The sequence below is a fragment of the Mustela putorius genome, unplaced genomic scaffold, assembly GCF_011764305.1.
Source record: "Mustela putorius furo isolate JIRA1106 unplaced genomic scaffold, ASM1176430v1.1 tig00000275_pilon_pilon_pilon, whole genome shotgun sequence".
NCBI lineage: Eukaryota > Metazoa > Chordata > Mammalia > Carnivora > Mustelidae > Mustela > Mustela putorius.
In genome coordinates, this window is record NW_025421341.1 from 33,455,954 (window position 1) to 33,482,870 (window position 26,917).

Here is a 26,917-nt window from a genome sequence, read left to right on the forward strand (position 1 = left end):
TCTCCCCACAATGTCCCAAGTGTGACTCCTGTGGTTTCCACTAGAGCCTGGGGGTGCGGCCTGCTTGACAGTGATGCTGGACAGACATCTACTCTTTTTTTTTTTTTTTTTAAGATTTTATTTATTTGACAGAGAGAGAGACCACAAGCCCAGACAGGGAGGCAGACAGAGAGAGGAGGAAGCAGGCTCAGAGAGCCTGATGTGGGGCTCGATCCCAGGACCCGAGATCATGACCTGAGCTGAAGGCAGAGGCTTAACCCACTGAGCCACCCAGCCGCCCCCAGACATCTACTCTTAGAAGATACTGAGGTTGGATGGGTTCCAGCCACATGGGGGGAAGTGGCAGTGGATTCTCCAATTCTTTTTTTTTTTTTTTTTTAAAGATTATTTATTTATTTATTTGTCAGTGATGGAGAGAGAGCGAGCAAGCACAGGCAGACAGAGAGGCAGGCAGAGGCAGAGGGAGAAGCAGGCTCCCTGCCAAGCAAGGAGCCCGATGTGGGACTCGATCCCAGGACGCTGGGATCATGACCCGAGCCGAAGGCAGCCGCTCAACCAACTGAGCCACCCAGGCGTCCCGATTCTCCAATTCTGACCCCTTTGTCAACATTGTCCTTAGTTAACTTTGAGGGCCCAATGACCTTTCTACTAGTCAACCTTTCAGTAAGCACCTCTTACTAGGAGATCCTCATTTCTTTCCTTGGAGACAGTGTGGTCTGAATCCATTTTAAAGACCCTGGTGTCAAATGAGTCCCATTATTAGGTAGGTGGGCTTTCTATTATTTTCCCGCTCTGCTCAGGGGTGACTTAACTTTTAGATGGTTAGTCTCTTGTTACGTGATGGCATTTCTTAGATGTGGCACTCCCAATGGCCACTTGCCTCTCCAGGGAGACCTTTGGGCAGAGGCAAGGTTTCTTTCAGCAAATGATTGTGTCAAAACACAACCAAATCCATACTGACGTATCAGAATTCTGTGCCTGAACAGTATCATCTGAGCCTGGAAACGCTGGAGGATTGTGATGGTCATAAAACCTCTTGAATATCAAGTGTCTACTTTTAAGTAAACATGAACCCTCTAAGAAAAACCTTAGCCTGGGGCGCCTGGGTGGCTCAGTGGTTAAGCCGCTGCCTTCGGCTCAGGTCATGATCTCAGGGTCCTGGGATCGAGTCCCGCATTGGGCTCTCTGCTCAGCAGGGAGCCTGCTTCCCTCTCTCTCTCTCTGCCTGCCTCTCAGTCTACTTGTGATCTCTGTCAAATAAATAAATAAAAACTTAAAAAAAAAAAAAAACCTTAGCCTAATTGTACCAAACGTATTGTAGACTGTTGCTGAATACAAGTCAATTAAAAGAAAGAAACAATTAGACATTCTTCCAGAAAAGAGGATTTGGATTCCAATCCTGACCAAGGGCTGGGCCCTGAGTAAACAGCGTGTATGGCCAATGACATACCAGGAAAGGAAAGAAAGGACCATTATCATTCCCTATAACATAAAAGTGAAATGAAATTTCAAGTTCTGTAAAGATGTAAACCAATCATGTGTACTTAATTACACAGGGGGGCCCTGTGCCCCGTATTCAAATTTTCATGTTGTATGGCTCTAATGCACATACTTTACCCCCAAATGAAAGTAACAATTATATATAAAACATCCAAGTGATAATAATCTTGCTTATCCTCTTATAATTGAGAAGAGCTATTTGGGGGATGATTTGAATAAATCAAGTCATTTAAAAAGCCACTCTAGGGGTGCCTTAGTGGCTCAGTGGGTTAAAGCCTCTGCCTTCGGCTCAGGTCATGATCCCAGGATCCTGGGATTGAGCCCCGCATCGGGCTCTCTGCTCAGCAGGGAGTCTGCTTCTCTTCCTCTCTCTGCCTGCCTCTCTGCCTACTTGAGATCTCTGTCAAATAAACAAATAAAATATTTAAAAAAAAAAGCCACTCTAAGAAATTTGAATAAATGCCCTCTTTTCCTTTGAAAACATTTTCTTTAATAAGTACAAGAATCCAAAAGCATTCCACGGAACCAAGAGCTGTCTCGGGGTTCCTATGGGGCTGGTAAATACTTGTTGCTGTGGCTGTCAGTGATGGTAATGCACGTGCCTGGGTTTCTAACCCTCTGAAAGGCATATTTTATTTGAAGTAATCTCTACCCCCAACATGGGTCTCAAACTCACGACCCCAAGATTGAGAGCTGCATGCTCTACTGACTTAGCCAGGCAGGTGCTCCTGAAAGGCATTATTTTTAAAAAAAAGATTTTATTTATTTATTTGACAGACAGAGATCACAAGTAGGCAGAGAGGCAGGCAGAGAGGGGGAAGCAGGCTCCCCGCTGAGCAGAGAGCCCGATGCAGGGCTTGATCCCAGGACCCTGAGATCATGACCTGAGCTGAAGGCAGAGGCTTAACCCACTGAGACACTCAGGCGCCCCAGGCATTATTTTTAAACTGAGGGTTTAGTAGCATGTGATTCTTGATCTCAGGGTTATGAGTTTGAGCCCCCTGTTGGGGGTAGAGATTACTTAAAAAAAAAATAAACTCTGAAAAAAACCCAAAATAGCTTATTAGGGGTCCCTAAACTTCCTCTGTTCACAGCACAATTAGTGTGTCAGTCATTTTTCCATAGTGTAACAAAAACAAAATGTTTTTAAAATTATTATGTAGTTAGGTTCAAACAACTTAAGTATTTATATCCTAACCTAGTAGCTGTCATATTATTGGGGAAAAAGAAAAGACACATAAATCAAGAGAAAAATATTTTTATTTTATTTGTAATCACAATGACTTATTGATGTGATGTGTGCACATCTTCTCAAATCTTGGAATCAGATTGGACACAACCACCCTCATTTCCTGTTCACACTTAAAAAAAAAATTACTCATTTATTTTAGAGAGAGCATGTGAGTGAGTGCAGCTGGGGGTGGGGGACAGAGGGAGAGAATCCCAAGCAGACTCCACCCTCAGTGTGGAGCCCGATGTGGGGCTCGAACCCACGAAATGAGATCATGACCTGAGCTGAAACCAAAAGTTGGACGCTTAACCACTAGGCACCCCTGTTCACATGGATTTTTCAGGGGTACTTGTTTATCGCCAAAATGTGCAAAAATTCAGCTTTGCGAAGATAACTCACCAAAAAGAACGTAGTGTGGTGCAGTATAATGTTGAAACTGAACTATCTTGAGCTAATAGTGAGCACGGTACAACAGACATCCCCACTGACTACATTTCCTTTGAAAATTAAAATATCCTTTGGAACCCTTGTGAATTTGCTGAAGTGCCCTGGGGTGCCTTGGTGCACAGTTTAGGAACCAAATGTATCCACCAAATCTCAGCTTCTCACTCCATTCAACTTCACCCCCCCGTTTATTCACAACTATGGACAAAGCTGCTTAGCTTCGAACCAAATAAAAGTGCACCAAAAAACTGCTAAGCCAGGTTTGGTCTTCACTTTGAGGACTATTTTAACAGTATTTTGAGAGCCGTAAAACAATTACCAGGTCACTAGCAGCAAGTTCTGAAAATAAACTGTTCAATACAGAGGGACTGGTGACCTGGCGCACATTTCGGCGCTCTTTTTGGCCGAGACCTGGAGGATAAATCAGAAGGGAAGAAGATGCCTTTGGCCTGACAGGCCCCAGGTAGTTCTAGGAACTGAGGCAGGAGCAGTTGGGGTGAAGATGTTTGTAAGGCTAGTCAACAGGCCTTGGTCTGGATTGTGGGGCAGCCCTGCTAACCTCCAGGAAGCAGTTATCAACCCTGAAATTCTCTTCCTTCCCCTGAACCCGGTTTTTATCTGCCAGTTCCACCCCAGCCTGGGAGGGAGGGGGCGGGGAAGGAAAGCAGAGACATCTGCTGCTGACCTCTGTGGCCTTCTTCTTCCTCATTCCTCCTCTCCATCCTATACCAGGGCAGGAAGTGGCAGGTTCACTCTTCCCACAAGAAGGAGCTCTTTGTGGTAAATGAGACAATCCTGTGTGCCCCCTCCCTTCCACCACCCAGTTCTTGCTTTGTTGATAGTTTAAGGGACTTAAAAATCTTTTTTTTTTTTTTTTAAAGATTTTATTTATTTATTTGACAGAGAGAAATCACAAGTAGATGGAGAGGCAGGCAGAGAGAGAGAGAGGGAAGCAGGCCCCTGCTGAGCAGAGAGCCCGATGTGGGACTCGATCCCAGGACCCTGAGATCATGACCTGAGCCGAAGGCAGCGGCTTAACCCACTGAGCCACCCAGGCGCCCTTAAAAATCTTTTTGAGAAAGCCCGGCTTTCCATGGCTCTTGGTTTGCTTGTCCCTCCTGGGTTGGTAGTCAAAAGCTGAACGCTGACTTCTTTCCATTGCTTCTCACATCAGACTGATGCTGGCACTGGACAGTCCTGTTTAATTCGAGCATTGATTGCTACCTAAAATTATTCGCTTCCTGTCTCCTCTCATTGGAATGGGATGGTAGGGACTTCACTGGTTGAACAAGTATGTCCATCATTTAATATAGCGTCTGGTACATAAACAGTGCTCAGTAAATGTGTGGACTGAATGCATAATGCTTAAAGACGTTGCACATAGAATGTTCTCGATATACAACAGCTAGGAAAAGAAAGAAAGAAAACAGAAAAAAATCCAGAAGTCCACTAACAAAGATTTTAGGGACAAGGTGGTTGGAAGCAAATGAACAGCCTGCAAGGAGCAGAACTCCCAGGAAAGGGGCTCCCAGAATCCACAAGAATTTCCAGGAGGTGTTAGAAGATCCAATGCAGCAGACAAAGCAGGAAGGACCAGCAGGGGACAGTGGGTCAGTGGAGTTCACAGACATACTGGTGGAAAGGAGGCCCCCAGTGAGGGCCAGCCAGCCAGCGGTTGTTGAGGAGTAAATGAGAGGTGGGGAGGTGGAAAGAGTGAGTGGAGACAATCCCAAGGAATTTTGATCTGCAGAGAAAGAGGATGGAGCAGGAGCTGTAGGCATCGCAGGACTGAAGGAAAGCCTTATTATTATTTTTTTTAAAGACTTTAAAAAATTTATTCATTTGGCAGGCAGAGATCACAAGTAGGCAGAAAGATAGGCAGAGAGAGAGAGAGAGAGGAGGAAGCAGGCTCCCTGCCGTGCAGAGAGCTTGATGCGGGGCTCGATCCCAGGACCCTGGGATATGACCTGAGCTGAAGGCAGAGGCTTTAATCCACTGAGCCACCCAGGTGCCCCAGGAAAGCCTTATTTTAAAAAATTTTTTAAAGTTACTTGAGAGTGAGAGAGAATAAGTATGAGTCAGGGGAGGGGCAGAGTGGGCAGAGAGAGGGAGAGAAGCAGATTCCCTACTGAGTGCAGAGCTCAACACCGGGCCTCCATCCTGGGACCCTGAGATCATGACCTGAGCTGAAGTCTAACGCTTAACCAGCTGGTCCACACAGGCACCCCACAAGTCTTAGTTTTCTTAAATTTATATTTTTAGGGTCACCTGAACATGTTTCGTAAGCTAAGAGTTTTAGGATTCAGAGAAGAGAGGGCTTTCTGGACTTTGCTGAAGTATGTGTAATCTCTTCTCATTTATTTCATTTTCACTTTTTAAAAAATCTCTTCTTCCTTTCATTCACCTAGCACTTCCCTTATTGCAGGCATTACCATCACCTGTCACCTCCCTCTACTAGAGACAAATCCCTGAAAGCCAGGCCTGTGCCTCCCACGTATGCATATGGGAAGAGTGCGAGTGTGGCCTTCGGTGGACTGGACTTCCTCCAACCCCTTCCTGCCCAACTGAGGCCAGACTCGTTGCTTCACCATACCCCCATCACAGAAGTCCGCATGCGACTTTAGCTTACTTTACAGCCGCCCGTGTACATCTATCTGTCTCCGACACTTACTGCCTCTACCAGCATTTCTCAAGGTCTGGTCCACAGACCGCTTGTGTCAGAATCACCTGGGCTGCTGCAGCAGGTAGATTTCTGGGCCCTGCACCTACTGAACCCCAATCTCTGGAGTGTGGGGCAGGTACCCGTACATGTTCCGGGCCTGGGCTGCATGCCTCTCCTTTGTAACATTCTGTGGCCTTTGTATCCGCAAAACCCCCAGCTCTGCAAGCACTTAGACCTGCACCTATCCTACTGGAGCTGACCCTGACCTACAAGGGCCCGAGTCTCCACAGCTCTTGTGTCCTCTCCTTTCGCTTGTGCTCACCCCTGCCCGCACCCCTTCCCTCTTCCTCCTCTCATAGCTGCAGCCATCCTCCCGGCCAGCCCCAGTCTCTCCTGCACAGCTCAGAACCTGTCAATCGCACTGTCCCCGGAGCACACTTTTGGGCCTTGTTTCATAATAAAATGATCAGCGCTGCCTGAACACACACACTGTTGCCTGGAGGGATGGTGAATGTCTAAGAATGACTAGGCTATAGTTCTTTTTTTTTCTCAGAGCAGCTGACAAAGAAGTGTGTCCCTGATAGTTCTGGCTGGGTGAGGGAGTGGAAAGGGGCAGTGAAGGAGGCTCTGAGCAAGGGGGGGGAAGCTTCCCTGGGATGACTTTTCTCCACTGGGAGGTGTCCAGTTCCCTAAGCGCCTTCCTCGCTGGAATTCTGGGGAGCAGACGTAGTTCAGGAAAGGAGATGAGCTCACTCTGAGGGAAGATATGGCATTTCCAGAAAGCAAAAGGAAATCTGGATTCATTTTAACTTTGCTTTCTCATCCAATCTTGGTATTTAAAAATTAGCTTTTGAAGACAAGAGCCCTCATGCGAGGAATGGAATTATCACTGAAAGATGGTGACAGTCCACTAAAAATGTCCTTCTCCTCCCCACCCACAGAGGCAAACAGATCCTTTGGTAAGAAAAAGAGCAGGAATACGTGAGCAGGGGCTACGCCAGAGGGCCCATGTCTGGCTATATTCTCCTTCCCTCTGGTCTCAGCCTTATTAATACTGTGCGAACTGGAAACCCTTTAATTGCTGATATTGTATCAAGAACAGTGAAGGCTGCTGGTAGCTCAGAGGTAAGCTTCTATAAAAGAACCCTTCTCTGTCACATCAGACTTGCAGGCACCCAGCTACCATCACTCTCTCCCACGCTGGCTTCCTCTGCCTGGGTTTTAAGGCCTCCCAGCACCCCACCCCATTCCAGATGTGTTCCCACCATTCTCCACATGACTTCAGGGAGATCTTTTCTCCATTCTGGAACTTCTGTCCTCTCACATAAGAACAGAAGGGTTTCTACTCTGTCAGCTTGGACTTCTACCCTTTCCTGAAACCTCTTGAGTAAAGGTACATCATAAAGGTCTGAGAAAAGTTAAAAGCAACACCAGACAAAGGGGACATCCATGTTGTGGAAAAGAACCACTGCATATCATGTCTCAAAGACAAATGTTAAGGTTATGGGTCTTGTTTGGATACGTTGTACATTCTTGGAAAGCAGCAACTGAAGCATCGGGAATGCAAAATCTATTAGCTGATTTCTGGAGTAAAATACAGTTGTGGTCCTATGGTCTGATAAATGTCTTTCTTCACATCATGGGGCTGGGTTCATGTTCCAGAAAAAGCAGAGATGAAAGCAGTGCCATGCTAAAGACTGTAGGAATATTTTAATTCATATGTTTTAATTCATTACGTAATAATAATATCACAGTCTATTTTACAAGTTAAATGTATGAGAATGTATGAAATAGAAATGGTAGGAAAAAAAACTAAACATAGGTCAGGAATATGAATTTTTCCAAAACCAGGGGCCAAAGGAAGATGCGTTGCCTGTAGGGCCCAAGGAGGAAGCAGAAGGGGTGGGAACAGCATTGGCTCTTGTGGTAAGCATCTGTCCCTGTGTCACCCTGGGAAGGAGTCAAGGCTCACCCTCTGCCCTCGTCTGGGGTTGGGAGTTGAGTCTGGTCAGTGGAAGATGGCGGCTTGGGAGGAAAGAGCCATCTGGTTACCTACACAGAACTGGTCCCCTGGTGGCCACAGGTGGGTTGCCGTACAGGGAATTAGGGGTGGAAATGTCAAAAATCAAATGCGTGGAGGAAAAAAGTCAACAGTTTCCTCCTTTCCCCCCCAAAACCCAAATTCTTGAAATGCACACACATTCTTCTCTCAAACGTAGAAAAGTCTCACTCTGGATGTGCTTACAAGAAGATCGTCGTCAAAAAACTTTGTCTCTATGATAACATTCCCACTATAAGTAAGAAGAGAGGGCAAAAGAGTGAGTGTGTTAGGCAACAGATTTCATTTCCACAAAGTGGCTTCAGTTTGGGTCTGCTTGGCCTGGGGACACGCACCTACCTAGAATTTTCGCTTGGGGACACTTAAATCTACGTCCAAATGGGGTTAGAAGTCTAATGTGACATTTAACTTTGTGATTGGATTTTTTTCTCCTCAAGTTCAGAAAACAAGAAGAAAGAGCATGTTTTAATCCTTGATATATGTAAACCCCTTAGCAGAGTGCTCTGCAAACAGGGGTGCTTATACATAAGACCCTTTTTTTTTTTTTTTTTTAAATATGAGTGACTTTTTGATATACATGGAAACCTGCAGGTCTCTGGTAGGCAGTTATGGGTTGGTCTTTCCTGCATCTATTTCCATCACTTTGGGTAACAGCACTCTGCTCTTCTTCTGGGGACCCACCACATCTCCAGTCCATGGGTCAGTCCAGTAGCCTCTCCTTCACCTGGCAGAGGGCTGGGCACAGGACATAATATGGGCTAATCAGACTCTTCCCCTGCTCCCCGTTGGAGCAGGATCCTTCCTATGGCTGCTCCTGAAGGAGATCATCGATGGATTCCTGCCACCTGCATCTTTGAAGCTGCCCAGGTCTCAGTGCCACCCGCCACCCGTCACCCCTACCCCCCTTCAGGTCTGTCCTATCAGCTGGAGTCATTTCTATGGCTTGCAGCCAAAGAACCCCAAATGACACACCTGTATTGTACAGGGGAGAATTTCATTTTTCTTGGTGGGTATCTTAGAGTTTCCAAACCAAACCACTCTCGAACCAAGTTAAGGACAATAGAGGTACTGTTTTGGGGTTCCAGAAAGTAAAATGTGAGTTAAAGAACCTAAATAAGTCATCACAGACTTATTGGACCTGGCCAAGAAGAAGTCAATGAAGGTTAATAAAATACAAAAAATGCCCTTCTATATACTACCCTGTACTTTCCCAGGTAATTAATAGCCAGCAGATACATTTTTGTTGGCAATTAATTATAAAATAGGTACATAAGAAACTCAAGATTTAATTGGCTATTAGAATATAAAAATACCTACCATTGTAATTAAAAATCTATTACAGCAAACATTTTATAAAGCAAAATCTTATAAAGCAAACAACCTCTATTTACATTCAGTGTGGCTTTCACCAAGGATCTGTTTAAGGGGACAATCCAATATTACACAAATATCTGTGGGAATAACTCATTACTAGACACTATTATTAAGACCTCTGAAAGTCTAATACCTTTTCCGAAGAGAAAATGTAAGCTGGGCCCTTACTGACAGTGTTTTTGGATAAAGGACAAACAAATTATTCTTTGAGCAGGAAGCATAACTATGAAAATGGTAAGCTAGTCTCTGAAAAACCATAACCAAACATTATCCTCTATAACAAACTTAGAACTTTGCCAGATTCCATTAAAGGCCATTCAAGAAAAGTACAGAGTATCAGAAGTTTGGTTGTCAGGAAAGTGAGCAAATTAGCCTAGATTTAATATAGAGTACAGGCCAGTTTCCTCCCATATCATCTTCTTTCATCCTCACTACACCTCTGTGAGATAGAATTATTAATTCTATGTGTAGAGAGGAGAAAAATAAGGCCAGAGAGGTAAACATTGTCCAAGATTGCACGGCAAGTCAGGGTTAATCAGGAATTTAGTCTAAAGGTCTAATCTAAAGTTTTTTTTATTTTTTTCCATTTGATCACACTGTCTTTTTCCTATGGCCATGTCAGTAACCTGTAAACTCAAATACCCCTGAATACTCTCTCCCCTTATTTTCACCCGGGGCTGCCCGCTGAGCAGCACCATCAGCCCCCCTGCTTGGAACCCACTCCTCAGTGCCTGCAGTCTGCTCACTCACGTTAGCACGCTGGCGGGCATCATCTGGGATTCGGGCGCAGCCTCTATCAGGGACTGCCAGGTGTTTGTGGAGTTTGGGATCACAAAGCCAAACTCGAAGAACCATTCTGAAGGAAGAACAAAAAGCTGGTGAGTGGGCACCCTAGGGGCTCTTCACCCGCCCCCCCCCCCTTAGAGTGAGCCTCTTCTTACCCCAAGAACCACAAATGAAGCCATCAGAAACCTCTGGGGCCAGAGGCATGTGAAAGAGGCATGACAACCCCTCAGGCTGTCCCTCGACCACACCAGAGGCTTACTCCCTCTGCTCTAGGGCCTAAAGGATGAGGACTAGTGGGCAGATACATTATAAGCAATGCTTTCTTAGCAATAGGCTATGTGTATATGATAAACAGAAGAACAGACTAGGCCTTTCACTTGCAATTCCAGCTGTAAGACACGGACATGCACTCTTACAGTTCATGGTGGAAACTCGGTGCAGAGTCGCCTTGGTGGCCAGATCTGTGGGAGACTGAGAGCTCTGTACCAGGCCCTTGTTGGCAGCTTCCTCGTGACCACATTATAATTCACCAGTGATAAAGCAGGCACCAACCCAGGCCCACTAGTGTCAGAAACCCTTTTGTTGGGCTCAAAGCCCCTTGTCATTGCCAGCTTTGTTTTTGCTGAGGCCCCCAGTCTCGCAAGGTATAGGAATCCCATCACAAACTGAGCTGCAAAATGAACGTTACCGAAGCAGTGTTTTAAGTTCACTGGGTCCTGCCTTTTTACTCTGTCATCCTAAGTGGGGCTTCCAGGCACTAGGCCACAGAATACCTTCTAGGCATTGCCCTTTGAAGTAAACTTTTTGTTCCAGGCGGAATTTTTCCATTTGCTCTGCTGAAGAGAAGTTCAACTCTCGAGACACTGCCTTGCACTTGAGGATTTTCTTGGGAACACGGGCTGGTAAATAAAAAGAAATGAAAATCACATACTATAATTCCTTAAGTTTCTGGGAGCTTCTTAGAGCTGATTTAGAGAACACATTATCTATGTTAAATTTCAGAGAAAAGCCTTGGTAACACAATTAAAGACAGAGGTCCCCAATTGGTCAAGTGCATCTTTATTATTTTTTTTTAAAGATTTTATTTATTTATTTGAGAGAGAGAGAAAGAGAGAGAGAGAGCACAGAGGGTGAGGGTGAAACAGATTCTCTGTTGAGCAGAGAGCCTAATGCAGGGATGCAGGGCAAGATCCTACCACCCCAAGATCACGACCCGAGCGGAAGGCATTTGCTTAACCGACTGAGCCACCCAGGTATCCCCCTGAAAGATCTTTAAGAAACACCAGATATAGTGCATCTAAGGGCCTTCCCTAGCTGTTTTCATTAGGAAAAGGGCTGAATGGACCCCTTCTTTACTCTGTTCTGTTGGTTTTAACTCCTTAGTTTTTCTTTTATTTCAGGGAGATAAAAATGGAAATTTTCTTTTAAAAAAAAGTTGAGAGCTTAGTTTATATCTTTAGGCATGTTTTAATGTTAAAATTTCAGCACAGAATGAGTTTTGGGAAGTGAGAGGGAAAAAAGGTAGGAAAGGAACTGAGAATCTCAGTAACACATGCTGTGCCCGCAGCGGTTTACCCATCAGGATCTGCATTAATTTAGCTCCCTGATGCTTAGGCCCTGCTTCTGAAACATCAGAGCCCTGTGCAGGGCAAAGGGTTGGGGAGTACCTTCATGCTCCACTCCAGGGACTGACAGGTCTTCTGTTCCTTGCCACAGTATCTTCCCTGTCTCAGCATCCCGGAGGTTCATCCAATTTCTGATCAAATGTATTAAGGAAAACAATGCACTGAAAGCGACTCCAACTTTGCACTCAAGGTGTGTTCTAGCTCTCAGATTTGCTACCAACTCCTGTTTACTTTTTAGCAAGTCAGCCTATCTATCAAGTGCCATGAAAGCAAATGAGGAGGTGTAGGAGGGTCCAAAGGACATCTAAAGGAAGATCATAGCACAGACCCAACAGAGATTTTTTTTAAAAGATTTTATTTCTTTATTTGACAGAGAGAGAGCACCAGCAGGGGAAGTGGCAGGCAGAGGGAGGAGAAGGGCTCCCCTGCTGGGTGGGGAGTCCAATGTGGGGCCAGATCCCAGCAGGCTGGGATCTATCAGAACAGAGAGAGGGCAGATGCTTAATGACTGAGCCACCTAGGCGCCCCCCACAGTGGAGATATTTTTATGTACAACATGAGAACCAAAGACTACACATCTAGAAACTGCAAGGAGAGAGAAAATGAATAGTACAAAATTAAAAATTTTCCAACAGAATCAGACCAGCCAAGATAAAAGACTTAAAGAAACAGATAAGAGAGGTATCCCAAGAAGTGACTCATGCAGACCACCCCCCACAGCCCATAAATTTTGCTCACAAGTCCACAGATCTCAAGTACCCATTTAAAAAAAAAATTTGTTTTTGTTTTTATTTATTTGACAGACAGAGATCACAAGTAGGCAGAGAGGCAGGCAGAGAGAGAGAGGAAGAAGCAGACTCCCTGCTAAGCAGAGAGAGCCCGATGTGGGGCTTGATCCCAGGACCCTGGGATCAGGACCTGAGCTGAAGGCAGAGGCTTTAATCCACTGAGCCACCCAGGTGCCCCTCAAGTACCCATTTAACTGCCTGTTCTTAGATATAAGAAACTAGCCAAGGATCACCAGAAACTGAAATGAAAGACAAACCAAAACAAAGAGAAAAAAGCAACTTAAGAGGAAAAAAGAGACTACAGAGGAAGATAGAAAAAATTTTTTTTAAAGATTTTGTTTATTTATTTGAGAATGAGGTGAGAGAGCACAAGCAGGGGGAGCAGCCTGATCCCAGGAGGCTGAGATCATGACCTGAGTGGGAGGTAGATGCTTAATCAACTGGGTCACCCAGGCATCCCAGAAGATACAAACTTTTGAAAAGAAGTATTAAGAACTAACAAAACTGGGTTACCTGGGTGGCTCGGTTATTAAGCATCTGTCTTTGGCTTGGGCCCTGATTGCAGGGTCCTGGGATTAAGCCCCACAGGGAGCCTGCTTCTCCCTCTCCCACTCCCCTGCTGTGTTCCCTCTCTTGCTATCTCTCTCTCTGTCAAATAAATAAATAAAATCTATGAACAAACAAACAAAACAAAACAGTCAGAGATAATATAACCCTTATACACTAAAAATCATATACAATTAAATTTTGTATATTTTAGGTGATCTTCTCTGGCTCAAGTTTACAAATTTTGAGGCTAGTCAATTGATAATCTCATTTAATCATAAAATGCCTTCTAACTTAAGCAGTTATATTTTCTAGTTTCTGTATTGTTGATCATACAATAAATGAATCACTAACAGCAATGAAAAAAGGAACATTCAGAGAACAAAAAAGAATGCTAGAAAAATACACATTTTGATAGCAGAACCAAACAACTCAGTGTAAGGGTTGGAAGACAAACCTGAGGAACTCTTTCAGAAAGAAAAATAAAAAGGGACAAGGACAGAAAACAGGAAAGTAAAGATAAAAGAACCAGGTATCAATGTAAGAGATCCAAAAATCTAACAGGAGTTCAAGAAAGACAGAACCAAAAAACCATGGAGAGAAGTGATCAATAATTAATTCGAGAAAATGTCCCAGACTGAAGATCTAGCAAGTGACCAAGTCACATCATTGTGAACTTGCAAAACGTCAAGGTTAAAGCAAAGCTTCCAGAGGAAAAACAAGTCACATAAAGGTCAGAATCAGAATGGGGGAAAAAAAAAAACAGAATGAATCACACTTTTCAACAGGGACTCTGGAGGGTAGAAAAAAATGAAGCAGTGCCTCTATGAATCTCAGGGAAACTCCTAAAACTAAAAAAAGATTTATTTTCTCAAGAAACTAACGATAATATGCTATTTCAAAATGATAGGGAAGACTAAGGAAAAAGACGATATTGAATCCATGAGCAAGGGACTAAAACAAGATACAGGTGAAAAAGTCCTCTTTAGAGGACTAAAGGGTGACAGGCCGAGGTCCAGACAAGAGCAGGTCAGAGGTTTAGAAAGAGATCTTAAGAAGATGAAATTCATAGAATATCTGATGGGTTTAAATGGGAAAGATTTATACAGTTAGGGGGTATTTGGGGGTTCATTAGTGAGAAGCACAGAAAGCCTAAGTAAATGAATAAGAAACTAAGATAATAATTAACATCAGGGAAAAATCAAAGGTGGTATTAGGAGAAAAATCAGTTATACTATACTACATGGTATCATTGCAAATAGGGCTAACCTAGTCGTAATAATAAAACCACAGACTATGGATCCAATACCATTATCCTGAGAGGATGGGGGAAGGAGAAGAGCATGTATGTGCGGTCAGGCAGAAAGTGCTGGGAAAGAACAAAACTCATTTTCCACAGTGAGAAGTCGATAAACAATGCCTAAAATAGAGACATTAAGGCATAGCCACAGTGTGCAACTCCAAAATATGAAGATAAATAGTAAATAAATCAGCTAGAAACTGAAAATGGTTTTCTCCAGGGAGTAGAAAATAGGAATGAAAGGATACAGAACGCAGCTCATCATTCAAAACCAGGTAGAACTAGAACTCTGAACAATGTACACACACAACTTTGATAAATATGAACACTAAATTTAAAAAGACCGTCCTGAGTTTTTTTAAACAATGGACAAATAATTTTAAAAACATTCATATTTCCATACATAGAGGCTAAGTCTGAGAAAGATAGCTAATATTCACAAAGAGATGGACCTTCAGATAAACAGTTGATAAAGTTTACAGGTCTTTTTTTTTCTTTTTCCTTTTTCTTTTTCTTTCTTTTTTTTTTTTTTTTCCATTTTTGCTGTCTAGCAACCAAACCCTCTTCCCAATAGCACCATGTTGCCCCTGTGGGAGGCAGCGACTGCAAGGCATTACTGTAACTAGAAGATCCAAATCTTCCCTCCAGAGCCTAGTACAGCTGGGGGCAAGCACATGACCCAGGCTTAGAAGCCTGGGTACTAGGAGTTGAGGAAAAATCAGCAGTTCTGCAAGATGGGGGCAGGAGCTGTGCTAACCCAAATTTCCCTGCTTTGTGACCACTGAAACCCCAGGGAGCCCTCAGCCTTTCTGACTGGGTAGCTTGCAGTGTTGAACCCAGAGCAACATGGCTGATCAGCATCACTATGCATGAACCGCTACAGTTAACCCTCTGGAGACATTCTTTCTAGGTTTTGCTGTTACTGAAGTCACAAAAGATAACCAAGGGTTACCCTGGCTTCTTGTGCTCTCAACCTGCTGGTGTATTGCACTCCTACCCCACTCCCCTATGAACCTACCACTGCTTTCAAGTTGGGTTCGTTGTGCTTCTCTCTTCTCCTTGTGTGTAATCCTAACAGTCTCCTCATATGCTCATTATATTCCCAGATACTACTGCTCTTATATACCTTTGCAGTTTTCTTCTTCTCTGCTTCATATTTTGAAATTCTACTTTTTAAAAAACTAAATCCAAAAGCAAGTCAATAGTATACACACTTGCTTAGATCACCTTTTTTTTAATGTGTGTGTGTGTTTTGTTTGTTTTAAAGTAAGCTCTACGCCCAGTGTGGGTCTTGAACTCACGAGCTCAAAATCAAGAGTTGCATGTTCTACCAACAGAGCCAGCCACGCACCCCCAGATCCTGTATTAAAATTCCAATTACCATAAATACGCTTAGCTATTCTGGGGTCTCCCTATATGAAGACAAAGCTTCCCCAGCTGGAGAAATGAAACAGTAGCTACTACTGCTCCAGCAAGTCCACTCAGAACTCAGATCTAACAGAATTGCCTTAGACATTTAAGCCCAAGGTTTTCAGAAGACACAGCACTCATTTAACCAGCTCCGTACATGCTTTTCATTCTTTCTCTTCGGATACTCTCTTAGGTACCAATATAGCCACACTGGACACCAGATTTTCTTAACTAACAAAACTAAAATTACTCTTAAAATTTCAGGCTCACATACAAGTGGGGCATTCCAGCAAAACTACTGCGAGAAAAGCCTGGGAAAGGGGGCTCCCTTTGTAAAGCAACAGCTAGATCAGAGCTAGCAGTTTCCAAAAAAAACCATTACTGCTGCTGGCCTGGGTCAGCAAAGAAAAGTCTGGCACCAGAATTTACTCATCAATCTATTAGAGGATAGAAAGAAAGAAGTCTTAAATGAGAGTGTGCTCTCTGATGATTAGTGGATGGTGAACTGAAGATTCCTCCATTTTACAGCAAGGGAGAGAACGTGCTAAAGATATATGGCTTATCTTCCTAACATAAACGCCTCCTGTCTTTATAAATGACCAGTTTAAGGACTTAATTATCACTTTAGGAAATTTATTATTGTTTTTTTGGAAATATACTTAAAAACACATTTTGGCCAGTTCAATTATTAGGCATTTCTTGCATGTACCTTAATCCAGAAACCTATCAGTCTGTATCATGGACTTCATTGTATAATCCTACCAAAACCTGTAAGATTTCACCCTCAATAAATACCACAATATTAGAGAAATACACACTGAGCTCCATCCAATGATGTTGGGATGCAGGCTACTGAGAGTCCCTCCAAATTCTCTAAGGTAGGGGTGAAAAGGAACACTCTTAATTCATGGCAAAGATGCTGCCATTTGGGAACAGCTTTTTAAATCATAAAAATACAGATCCATGACAGCTCAATAGCAAAAAGAAATAAAAATTATTGAGGTAGGTATTTTTTGGTTAAGTTTTATTTTTTACTTGATGGAGAGAGTAAGAGTGCGAGCACATGCATAAGGGGGAGGAGAAGAGGGAGAAGCAGTCTTCCGCTTGAGCAGGGGCCTGATGTGCATCTTGACCGCAGGACCCTGGGATCATGACCGGAGGCGAAGGCAGGTGCTTAACCGACTGAGCCACTCAGGTGCCCCTGAGGTAGGTATCTTAAAATAACCACAAGAAAAGATGGTCCTCAAAAGAGGAAGTGTATTTCACTAAAAATGTTGGAAATGAGGGTGCCTGGGTGGCTTAGTTGGTTAAGCAACTGCCTTCGGCTCAGGTCCTGACCCCAGGGTCCTGGAATAGAGACCCACATCAGGTTCCTTGCTCAGCGGGGAGTCTGCTTCTCCCTCTCCCTCTCCCTGCTACTCCACCTGCTGTGCTCTCTCTCTCTCTCTCTGTGTCAAGTAAATAAAACTTATTAAAAAAACTGTTGGAAAGGAAAGGCAACTTTAATGGCTTCATCATCATCTGGTTGGAAACATTTTTTTGTTTTAGCAGCTTTTTGTTAACTAGATTTTTCAGAGAAAAAGAGCCTGAGGTTTAAGACTCAAAGGTCAAGTCACTTCCAATCTTGAGAGAGGAGAGGATTAGGTAGAAGCTTTAAAGGGGTGGGGGAGGTTAGAGGACTATTTATAAATACCACCTTCTGGGTCAGCCAGGTCTTTTCTCATTTAAAAGCTCCCAGGTGATTTATACCCAGGGTGAACACAAAGGAAAACTCCTTTACTATGGGAAACCTCTGCTGGGAAAGCTGTTCTTGGTACCTTCTTATTTGGAACCAGGCAGACAAAAGCGGCACACTCTTGTATGTAAAAGTAAGAGCATGTTAAAAATAAGCTTCAGCCTGGAAACAATAAGTTCAGGAAAAAAAAAATCAATAGTCTGTAGAATGTCAAGCCTTAGGAAAGGTAAAAAAGGAAGTAAACTAAGATACGCAGGGAAGAATGAGAGTCACTTGGCGCCACACAGAAGGTTACATAAGTCTTCTTATGTTTTAAATAGCTGTGACCTGGTATGATTTTGGTCCAGTGTGGGGGCTGGGGACAGACCTAAGGTAGAGAAGGCCAGCAGGGAGTGGTGATGGAGTGTGAAGTAAAGGCTTGGGGAGAAAAAAAAAAAAAGCAGTCAGATGAATGGCATATGAGGTAAATTTCCTTAAGATGTGAATGCAGGCACTGGGATAAAAGGATTTAAAATATTTAGTGACAATCATCTAGAAGCATTTTGACACGAGTACAACTATACCTTCATTTTTATATATTAAACAGAACGGATCCACTGTACATGGCAGGACCTCACCAGCCAATTGAGAAGAGACCAGAAGGAGATTAGGGGAGAGGAAAAAGCTGGAGTAGAGAGGAGGAATGGGGAAGGAAAAGAGAGGGAAGAGGAAAGAAAAAAAAAAAAAAGATACTGAGAAAGAGACAAATAAAAATGCCCACATGTAACTGAGAACCAGGACCAAACAGAAGGGAACAAGAAGGAAGGGGCTCAGGATGTTCAGAGATGAGATTCCAGTTTTTCCTGCTTGAATCTTATATTACAGAGTTGTCATGGTTAGTGGCTTTCACAGAATGGTTTGAAACTGATGGGTAGGAAGAATGTCCCCCTGAAAATGTTAATTGGCTGATTCATAGTTTCCTGTAATTTATCATCCAAACTAGTACTTTTGAGAATGAAAGAGGGTGCTAACGGGACAGCACACTTAAATGAGTTGGCTCATGTAAGGTGTTAAGAATCTTAGAAGCAGAGTGGTGTTGTTACGAATCTATTATCATCTCCTGTCTAGGCTCCTGATGGCTTTCCTTGCCGAAATCGAGAGTCAGACCCTTAACCAACTGGGCTACCTCAAGTGCCCCTCCTCGCTTCCATTCTTGCTCCCTCTTTCAATCCATTCTCTTCACAGAAGAAGGTAATTTTATAAAAACTGTGAATTAGATGTTAACCCCCGGTTTTCCTTTGCACTTAAAAACAAAACTCAAGTCCTTTGCATAGTTTACAAGGTGCCTAGTCACCATGTTCCACCCTTAATGGCTTCCTGTCTCTCTCTTCAGCACACTAGTGTCTCTTCTGCCCGTGATGCTGCCTGAGTGTTCTCGCCCTTACTCTTCACACTCCCAGATCCTGGCTTCAGGGGTACCTCCTCAGGGAGGCTCTTGGGACCACATCTCCAAGTCCAGATCTGCCTGACTCCGAAGTCTGGGCTCCTTTTGTGTACCCATGCCAACCCCGGCTATGTCCTGGCCTCCCCTACGCAGAAAGTTTGTGCCATCTCTATCGCCTCTGAGGAGAGGCTAAATACTACTTTACTTTCGCTGTTGCTTTCCTGGTCAAAGACCTTCAAAGGGTCCTCCCAGACTGATCCAGATCTCTCCATATACCTGATCTCAAATTATCATTCAGTAAGTGCTTATTGACAAACTACTATGTGCCAGGTATGGACATCAAAGCAGCATGTAAAAAATCTGGGCAATATTATTGTTTCATAGAAAGTAACAGACAAGTGGAAAGGGATATTTCTAAATTTTATATTATTTTATAAATTTATGGTCTTAACTATGTTGGTAAAATATACATTTGTCTATTCCACCCATACCCCCTCTCCTTTTTTTTTTTTATTTTTTTATTTTTTTTTATTTTTTTTTTTTTTAAGATTTTATTTATTTATTTGACAGAGAGAGATCACAAGTAGGCATAGAGGCAGGCAGAGAGAGAGGAGGAAGCAGGCTCCCTGCTGAGCAGAGAGCCCAATGCGGGACTCCATCCCAGGACCCTGAGATCATGACCTGAGCTGAAAGCAGAGGCTTTAACCCACTGAGCCACCCAGGCGCCCCCCGCCTTTTTAAAAAAATATTTTTATTTGACAGAGAGAGAGTGAGTACAGGCAGGGGGAACAGGAAGGAGAGGGAGAAACAGGATCCTGGTGAGTAGGGAGCCTGATACAGGGCTCTATCCCTGGCATCATGATCCGAGCCGAAGGCAGACGCCCAACCGACTGAGCCACCCAGGCGCCCCACACCCAAAACCCTTTTTAAAAATATATATATTTTTCATTGGAATGTTAAGAGATTGCCTTATATTCAGGGTCAACTTATATTTGGGCATTATTCTGATGATTCTGTGGATTTCCTCTACATAAAACCAAATAACTTATTTATTCATGTCCCTCAAAACAGTTCATACTGAAGCTGGATAATTCTCACTGATACTGAGATAATTCTCTAATGATATTAACTCAGATCCTGATTACTAATCTAGGGATGGAAGAGCTATATTATTTCAATTCCTAACAATTTACCAAGAAGGGTACTGGTTTATTAATTGTTTTTCTATTCTAGCCCTTTCTGAAAAGTAAGCTTTTTTTTTTTAAAGATTTTATTTATTTATTTGACAGACAGAGATCACAAGTAGGCAGAGAGGCAGGCAGAGAGAGAGCGAGAGAGGGAAGCAGGCTCCCCGCAGAGCAGAGAGCCCGATTTGAAGCTTTTTTAAATTTACAAAAAAACTTATTATAGTGTCTATATATTCTGTAGAAAATAGATTATAGACATCTTCTATTTGTCACAACTAATGAACTAATGCTAACACATTATTAGTAACTAAAGTCAACAGTTTGTTCAAATTTTATTAGTTTTAATTTAATGTCCTTTTTCTGTTCCAGAATCCCACATAACATTTAGTAATCATGTCTCCTAAAGCTCCTGTGGGTTGTGAGAGTTTCTTAGATTTTCCTTTTTTTTTTTTTTGAGGACCTTGATTTTTTTTTCTAAATGCCAGTGTTGAGTAGTACAAGTATTTTTTTTTTTTAAAGATTTTATTTATTATTTATTTGACAGAGAGAGAAATCACAAGTAGGCGGAGAGTCAGGCAGAGAGAGAGAGAGAAGCAGGCTCCCGCTGAGCAAAGAGCCCGATGCGGGGCTCGATCCCAGGACACTGAGATCATGACCTGAGCCGAAGGCAGCGGCTTAATCCACTGAGCCACCCAGGCGCCCCAGTATTTTTTTTTTTTTAAGATTTTGTTTATTTATTTGTCAGAGAGAGAGAGAGAGCGCAAGTGCACAGGCAGACAGAGTGGCAGAGGGAGAAGCAGGCTCCCCGCTGAGCAAGGAGCCCAATGTGGGACTCGATCCCAGGACACTGGGATCATGACCCAACCAACTGAGCCACCCAGGTGTTCCAACAAGTCAAGTATTTTCTGGGTGTCTGTCAATTAGGGTTTGTCTGATGTTTTTCTCATGATTTGGCTGGGGTTGTGAGTTTTAAGGCGGAAGACCAGTGAGGTAAAGTGCCATTTTCATCCCACCATGTCAAGGCTATTTACTATCAGCATGATTTATCATTACTGATGCTGATCTTGATCACCTGGCTGAGGGGATGCCTGTCAGGTTTCTCCACTGCAAATATGTTCTTTCCCTCTTCTTTCTGTATTGTATTCTTGGAAGGAAGTCACTGTATACAGCCCAAACTAACAGGTGGGGAGTTATGCTCCATCTTCTTGAGGGAAGAATGTGAATTATTTGGAATTTTGCAGTGGAGATTTGTTTCTTCTCCCAGTGATTTTTATTCAGTTATTTATATCAGGCCAGTTGGTTTTTATCATCAAATGACTTTGCTCTGATACCCAAATTTTTATCTCAACATGAAAATATTTCAACACCAAACAATCTGCTTAAAAATATCTAGTTAAGGGACGCCTGGGTGGCTCAGTTGGTTAAGCAGCTGCCTTCGGGCTCAGGTCATGATCCCAGTGTCCTGGGATGGAGCTCCACATCCGGCTCCTTGCTCAGCAGGGAGCCTGCTTCTCCCTCTGCCTCTGCCTGCCATTCTGTCTGCCTGTGCTCTCTCTCTCTCTCTGACAAATAAATAAAATCTTTAAAAAAAAAAAATCTAGTTAAGATGTTCACCTTTAAGTTTCTGGGTGACTGAGCCAGCTAGGCACCTTAGGAATGCTCATTTTATTTTATTTTTTTAAAGATTGTATTTATTCATTTGACAGAGATCACAAGTAGGCAGAGAAGCAGGTAGAGAGAGGAGGAAGGAGACAGAGAGAGAGGAGGAAGGGGGCTTCCTGATTAGCTCCTGAGAGCCAGATGTGAGGCTTGATCCCAGGACCCTGGGATCATGATCTGAGCCAAAGGCAGAGGCTTTAACCCACTGAGCCACCCAGGTGCCCTGAGGAATGCTCATTTTATTTTATTTTTTTTAAAGATTTTATTTATTTGACAGAGAGAGAGAGAGAGAGATTACAAGGTGGCAGAGAGGCAGGCAGAGAGAGAGGAGGAAGCAGGCTCCCCGCTGAGCAGAGAGCCCCATGTGGGGCTCAATGCCAGGACCCTGAGATCATGACCTGAGCCAAAGGCAGAGGCTTAACCCACTGAGCCACCCAGGCACCCCAGAATGCTCATTTTAAAAAGTAATTCTTCAGGGCACCTGGGTGGCTCAGTGGGTTAAAACCTCTGCCTTCAGCTCAGGTCATGATCCCAGGGTCCTGGGATGGAGCTCCACATCGGGCTCTCTGCTCAGCGGGGAGCCTGCTTCCTCCTCTCTCTCTCTGCCTCTCTGCTGACTTGTAATCTCTGTCAAATAAATAAATAAAATTCTTTAAAAAAAAAAGCAATTTTTCTGTGCAATAAAGTTGAGATCCCACTCATGTAGCCTTTATAAGTTAATCCACAGTGATTTGAGCAACACTCTTAAAACACAAGCTGGGTCATATCATTACTTCCCCTTCAAAAACTTCAAAAAAAGAAAAAGATCTTTTCTTCTTTTTTAAGATTTATTTAGAGAGAGATAGAGAAACCACACACATGAGTGGGAGGGGCAGAGGGAGAGGGTCAGAGATCTCAAGCAGACTCAGTGGTGAGTACGGAGCCCGACATGGGGCTCTATCTCACAGCCCTGAAATTCACAAGCCAAAAGCCAGAGTCAGATGCTTAACCAACTGTGCCATCTAGGTGCCCCATCAAAAGATTTTCACTGAGAAAAGTCCTAACTTCTTAGCTTAGCATTTTAAGTTCTTTACCTTGTGGCCCCAACATGTCTCTGGCCACCCCTTCTGCTATGCACTCCTCCCTACTCTCTATTCTCATCTAGACTCAGGTGAGATACTATGCTCTCATACACCCCTGTGCTCTCTGCTCAGCTTGGGCATTGGACACTCATCTGAAGTCTCCCATAAGAGCATCCAGCAAAATCAAAAAAGAGCTGAATTGCTTTCTGGGGATCCAACCAAGTGTTATGATCGTCAAAGGCCACACCAGACAAACTGAGAAAAGGAGGTGGGAAGAAACCTTTCTTCAGCTTAGAGGACCCTGATGGAGGCAACCATGACAGAAGGAAATGGGAGTAACAAAGACAAAGAAATTATCACTGGCAGAAGCGGATTACAACTACCCCAGAGGTACTAACTGTATGGCAAAGCCATCCAAGCAAATTTCTCTAAAATATGTCAAGTCTGACTAGTCTTCACTATTCATAATAATATCATAATTATTCAGGATTACACAAAGCAAAAACAAAACAAAACCAAAACACCTTATAGAAGTAACTTATGAGCTACTTCACATTCTCTAATAAAAACATGTATTACCTTAAACTCTCTTCTTCTTTTCAATAAGGGAAAAGGCACCAAAAACTTAGTTGTGTTAGTTAATGTTTCACTTTAGTTTTATTCACTCAAAATCTTTTTTTTTTTTTTTTTAAGATTTTATTTATTTGAGAGACAGTGAGAGAGAGAAGAGTACAGAGGGAGAGTGAGAGGGAGAAGCAGGCTCCTCACGGAGAAGGGAGCCCCACGTGGGGGTTGATCCCAGGGTCCTCAGGTCATGACCTGAGCAAAAAGCAAGAGTCAGAAGCCTAACTGACTGAGCCAGCAGGTGCCCTGATTATGGGCTTCTTGAGGGCAGAGGTGTTTCCTCTCCTTGAGTTGACAGCAAAAGCACAGTAATATTTGGCTATGAGTTCCTAGAATTTAGCCACATCAATCAGGAAACTTCTAGTGTATGAAAGTACTTAAAAAAGATTTTATTTTTCTTTTGGGTAATATCACTAGGAAGGACAAATGATAGGAAACTGTTTATAGATTATTAGGTTTCGGACACTCAGTATAAGGATAGTCAGTGTTGGGACGTCTGGGTGGCTGAGTCGGTTGGGCGTCTGCCTTCAGCTCAGGTTGTGATCCCAGGGTCCTGGGACAGAGCCCCAAGCCGGGCTCCCTGCTCAGTGGGTGGTATCTGCTTCTCCCTCTGCCCCTCCCCCTGCTCATGTGCTCTCTCTCAAATAAATAAAATCTTATAAATAAATAAATAATCAGATTCTAGAAATAATCTTTTCTTGACAGTTTAGGACTATAAACTTCAGAAAATTAAATCTCTTAAAGATGTTACCAGAGTCAAAACAGGGGTACATTCCTAAAGCTATGACAGAAAAACAAAGATCATTATTAGTGCTATTAGTATGAAACTTGGCCAAGCATAAATAATTTTGTCTTAGTTTTTTTTAATGAATACATCTCATTTGGAATGATTTTTCCATTTAAGTGCAGAAATCACAAGTACATAATTCTTATAAAAGTTTTCAATTCACTTAAATTTTTTTTTTTTAATTTATCTGAGAGAGAGAGAGAGAGAAGGGAGGAAGGGCAGAGAGAGAAGCAGACTCCCTGTTGAGAAAAGAGCCCAACACAGGGTTCAATCCCAGGACCGGGAGATCATGACCTGAGCGGAAGGCAGACACTTAACTGACTCAAGCCACCCAGGTGCCCCTTCAATTCACTTTCGAATATTAGGCACGCCCATTTGGAAGTCCTTGAATTTTGCTGACATATATATTCTATGGGATTTTAAGCTTAAAACTTTTTTTGTATTCTTATTTATTTAAAATTTTTTATTATTGAAGGGCATTGGGGTAGCTCAGTTGGTTGAGCTTCTGATTCTAGGTTTTAGCTCTCGTTGTGATCTTAGGGTTGTGAGACTGAGCCCCATTGTTGGGCTCCGTGTGGAGTCTACTTGAGATTCTCTTTCTCTCTCCCTCTGCCCCTCTGAATGCTGGTGTGTATGTACACTTTCTCTCTAAATAAATAAATAAATAAAGCCTTGAAAAAATTTATTACTGAAGTATAGCTGATATATGTCGAAGGGCTCTTTTATAAATGGGTATTATTCTAAATAAATAGCAAAGTCTCTTTATATTTTCATAAGATTTTTGGAGATTTGTTAGCTTTTCAAAATAAATGAGTATATTTGCTTGTTGGTCATGTGAGTGTACACATTTAACTAGAGAAATGTACCAATCTAAGAGTCTGTGAAATGTCAGGGCACCTGGGTGGCTCAGATGGTTAACTGTCTGCCTTTGGCTCAGGTCATGATCATAGGGTCATGTGTCAAGCCCCACACCAGGCTTTCTGCTCAGTGGGGAGTCTGCTTCTCCCTCTGCCTGTTGTCCCACTTGCTTGTACTGTCAAATAAATAAATAAAATCTTTTAAAAAAGGCTGTGAGATGCCTTAATACAAGAACACAAGGGGCGCCTGGGTGGTTCAGTGGGTTAAGCCACTGCCTTTGGCTTGGGTCGTGACCCCAGGGTCCTGGGATCGAGCCCTGCATCGGGCTCTCTGCTCAGCGGGGAGCTTGCTTCCTTTTTTCTCTCTCTGCCTGCTTGTGATCTCTCTCTGTCAAATAAATAAATAAAATCTTTAAAAAAAAAACACACAAAAAGAATGCTTTTTTAAAAATTAAAAAAAAAGATTTTATTTATTTGACAGAGAGAGATCACAAGTAGGCAGAGAGGCAGGCAGAGAGGCAGGCAGAGTGAGAGGGAGAAGCAGGCTCCCTGCTGAGCAGAGAGCCGGATGCAGGGCTTGATCCCAGGACTCTGGGATCATGACCTGAGACGAAGGCAGAGGCTTAACCCACTGAGCCACCCAGATACCCCACAGAATGCTTTTTTATACAGGTGAATTTTAGCAATTTAAAACAGTTGGGGAAAAGAGAAATAAAAAGAGAAATAAAAAAAAGAAAACAGTGAAAATGAAGGTTTTTTGTTTTTGAACTTTTTTTTTCAAGATTTTATTTATGATTTGACAGAGAGAGATCATAAGTAGGCACAGAGGCAGGCAGAAGAGCGGGGAAGCAGGCTCCCTGCTGAGCGGAGAGCCCAGTGTGGGGCTTGATCCCAGGACCCCGAGAGCCCAGTGTGGGGCTTGATCCCAGGACCCCGAGATATGACCTGAGCCGAAGGCAGAGGCTTAACCCACTGAGCCACCCAGGCGCCCCACATGACCTGAACTTAAAGCAAGAATCAGTTCAAGCCTGGGGCGCCTGGGTGGCTCAGTGGGTTAAAGCCTCTGCCTCCGGCTCAGGTCATGATCCTGTGGTCCTGGTCCTGGGATGGAGCCCCGCATTGGGCTCTCTCTCTCCCTGCCTCTCTGCCTACTTGTGATCTCTCACTGTCAAATAAATAATTAAAATCTTAAAGAAAAAAAAAAAAAGAAAAAGAATCAGTTCAAGCCTGAGCCACGCAGGTACCCTGCCCCAATTTAAGACTTGTATGTAAGTGAATTTGTTTATGGTGATTTCTTAAGGCAGGGTATATCCTGAGAAGTCTTTGCTGTGATGAGGAAGAATTCCAGTCATTATCAGATGGTAACAACTTCTAAAGATTATATTCCACTTGCATGTAATCACACTTCAGATCCTGAGTCCCCTAAAAAGCCAGACCTTAGTTTGTCATACCACTGTAACACACCTTTCTCTGCCACAAACAACTGCTCAAAATAAAGAAATAGACAAAAATTTTTAAAAAATCCCTTGATGTCATCAACTTATATTTGTTCCTTTTTTTTTCCTTTGCCAAGGAACCTGAAAACAGCACTGTCCTATATACCAATGACACTCTATGATAAGCATACACTTCCAATGGTGTCTCAAGCAAGCATTATGACCAAACTATGGGAAACAACTGCTAGGGCAGCAACAACTCTGTTTGACCAGAGAACTTGACATTCTGTGCTATATTAGTGCTGGCCGATGTGGCCACTGTCAATTTGTTCCTGTCACATTATTTTCCTTTGTCTCAGTCCAAAGTCACAGGGGAGGGCCACGGGGTTTGCTTTTGACTTGTAACAACAGCAGAGGCTATGG

At 43.1% G+C, this 26,917-nt stretch overlaps 1 protein-coding gene across 1 annotated transcript in view; it reads right to left on the bottom strand.

Annotated features, from left to right (window-relative positions):
• Positions 1 to 7,528: 7,528 nt before the first annotated feature.
• Positions 7,529 to 26,917, bottom strand: part of PDE6D (phosphodiesterase 6D) — a 51,462-nt gene continuing 32,073 nt past the window's right edge. The window contains exons 2-5 of the mRNA XM_004773461.3: positions 11,724 to 11,812; positions 10,830 to 10,955; positions 10,021 to 10,126; positions 7,529 to 8,128 (exon numbers count right to left, since the gene is read on the bottom strand). Coding sequence (XP_004773518.1) covers positions 8,047 to 8,128; positions 10,021 to 10,126; positions 10,830 to 10,955; positions 11,724 to 11,812 — 403 coding nt within the window. The 3' untranslated portion in view covers positions 7,529 to 8,046. The remainder of the gene's footprint in view (positions 8,129 to 10,020; positions 10,127 to 10,829; positions 10,956 to 11,723; positions 11,813 to 26,917) is intronic.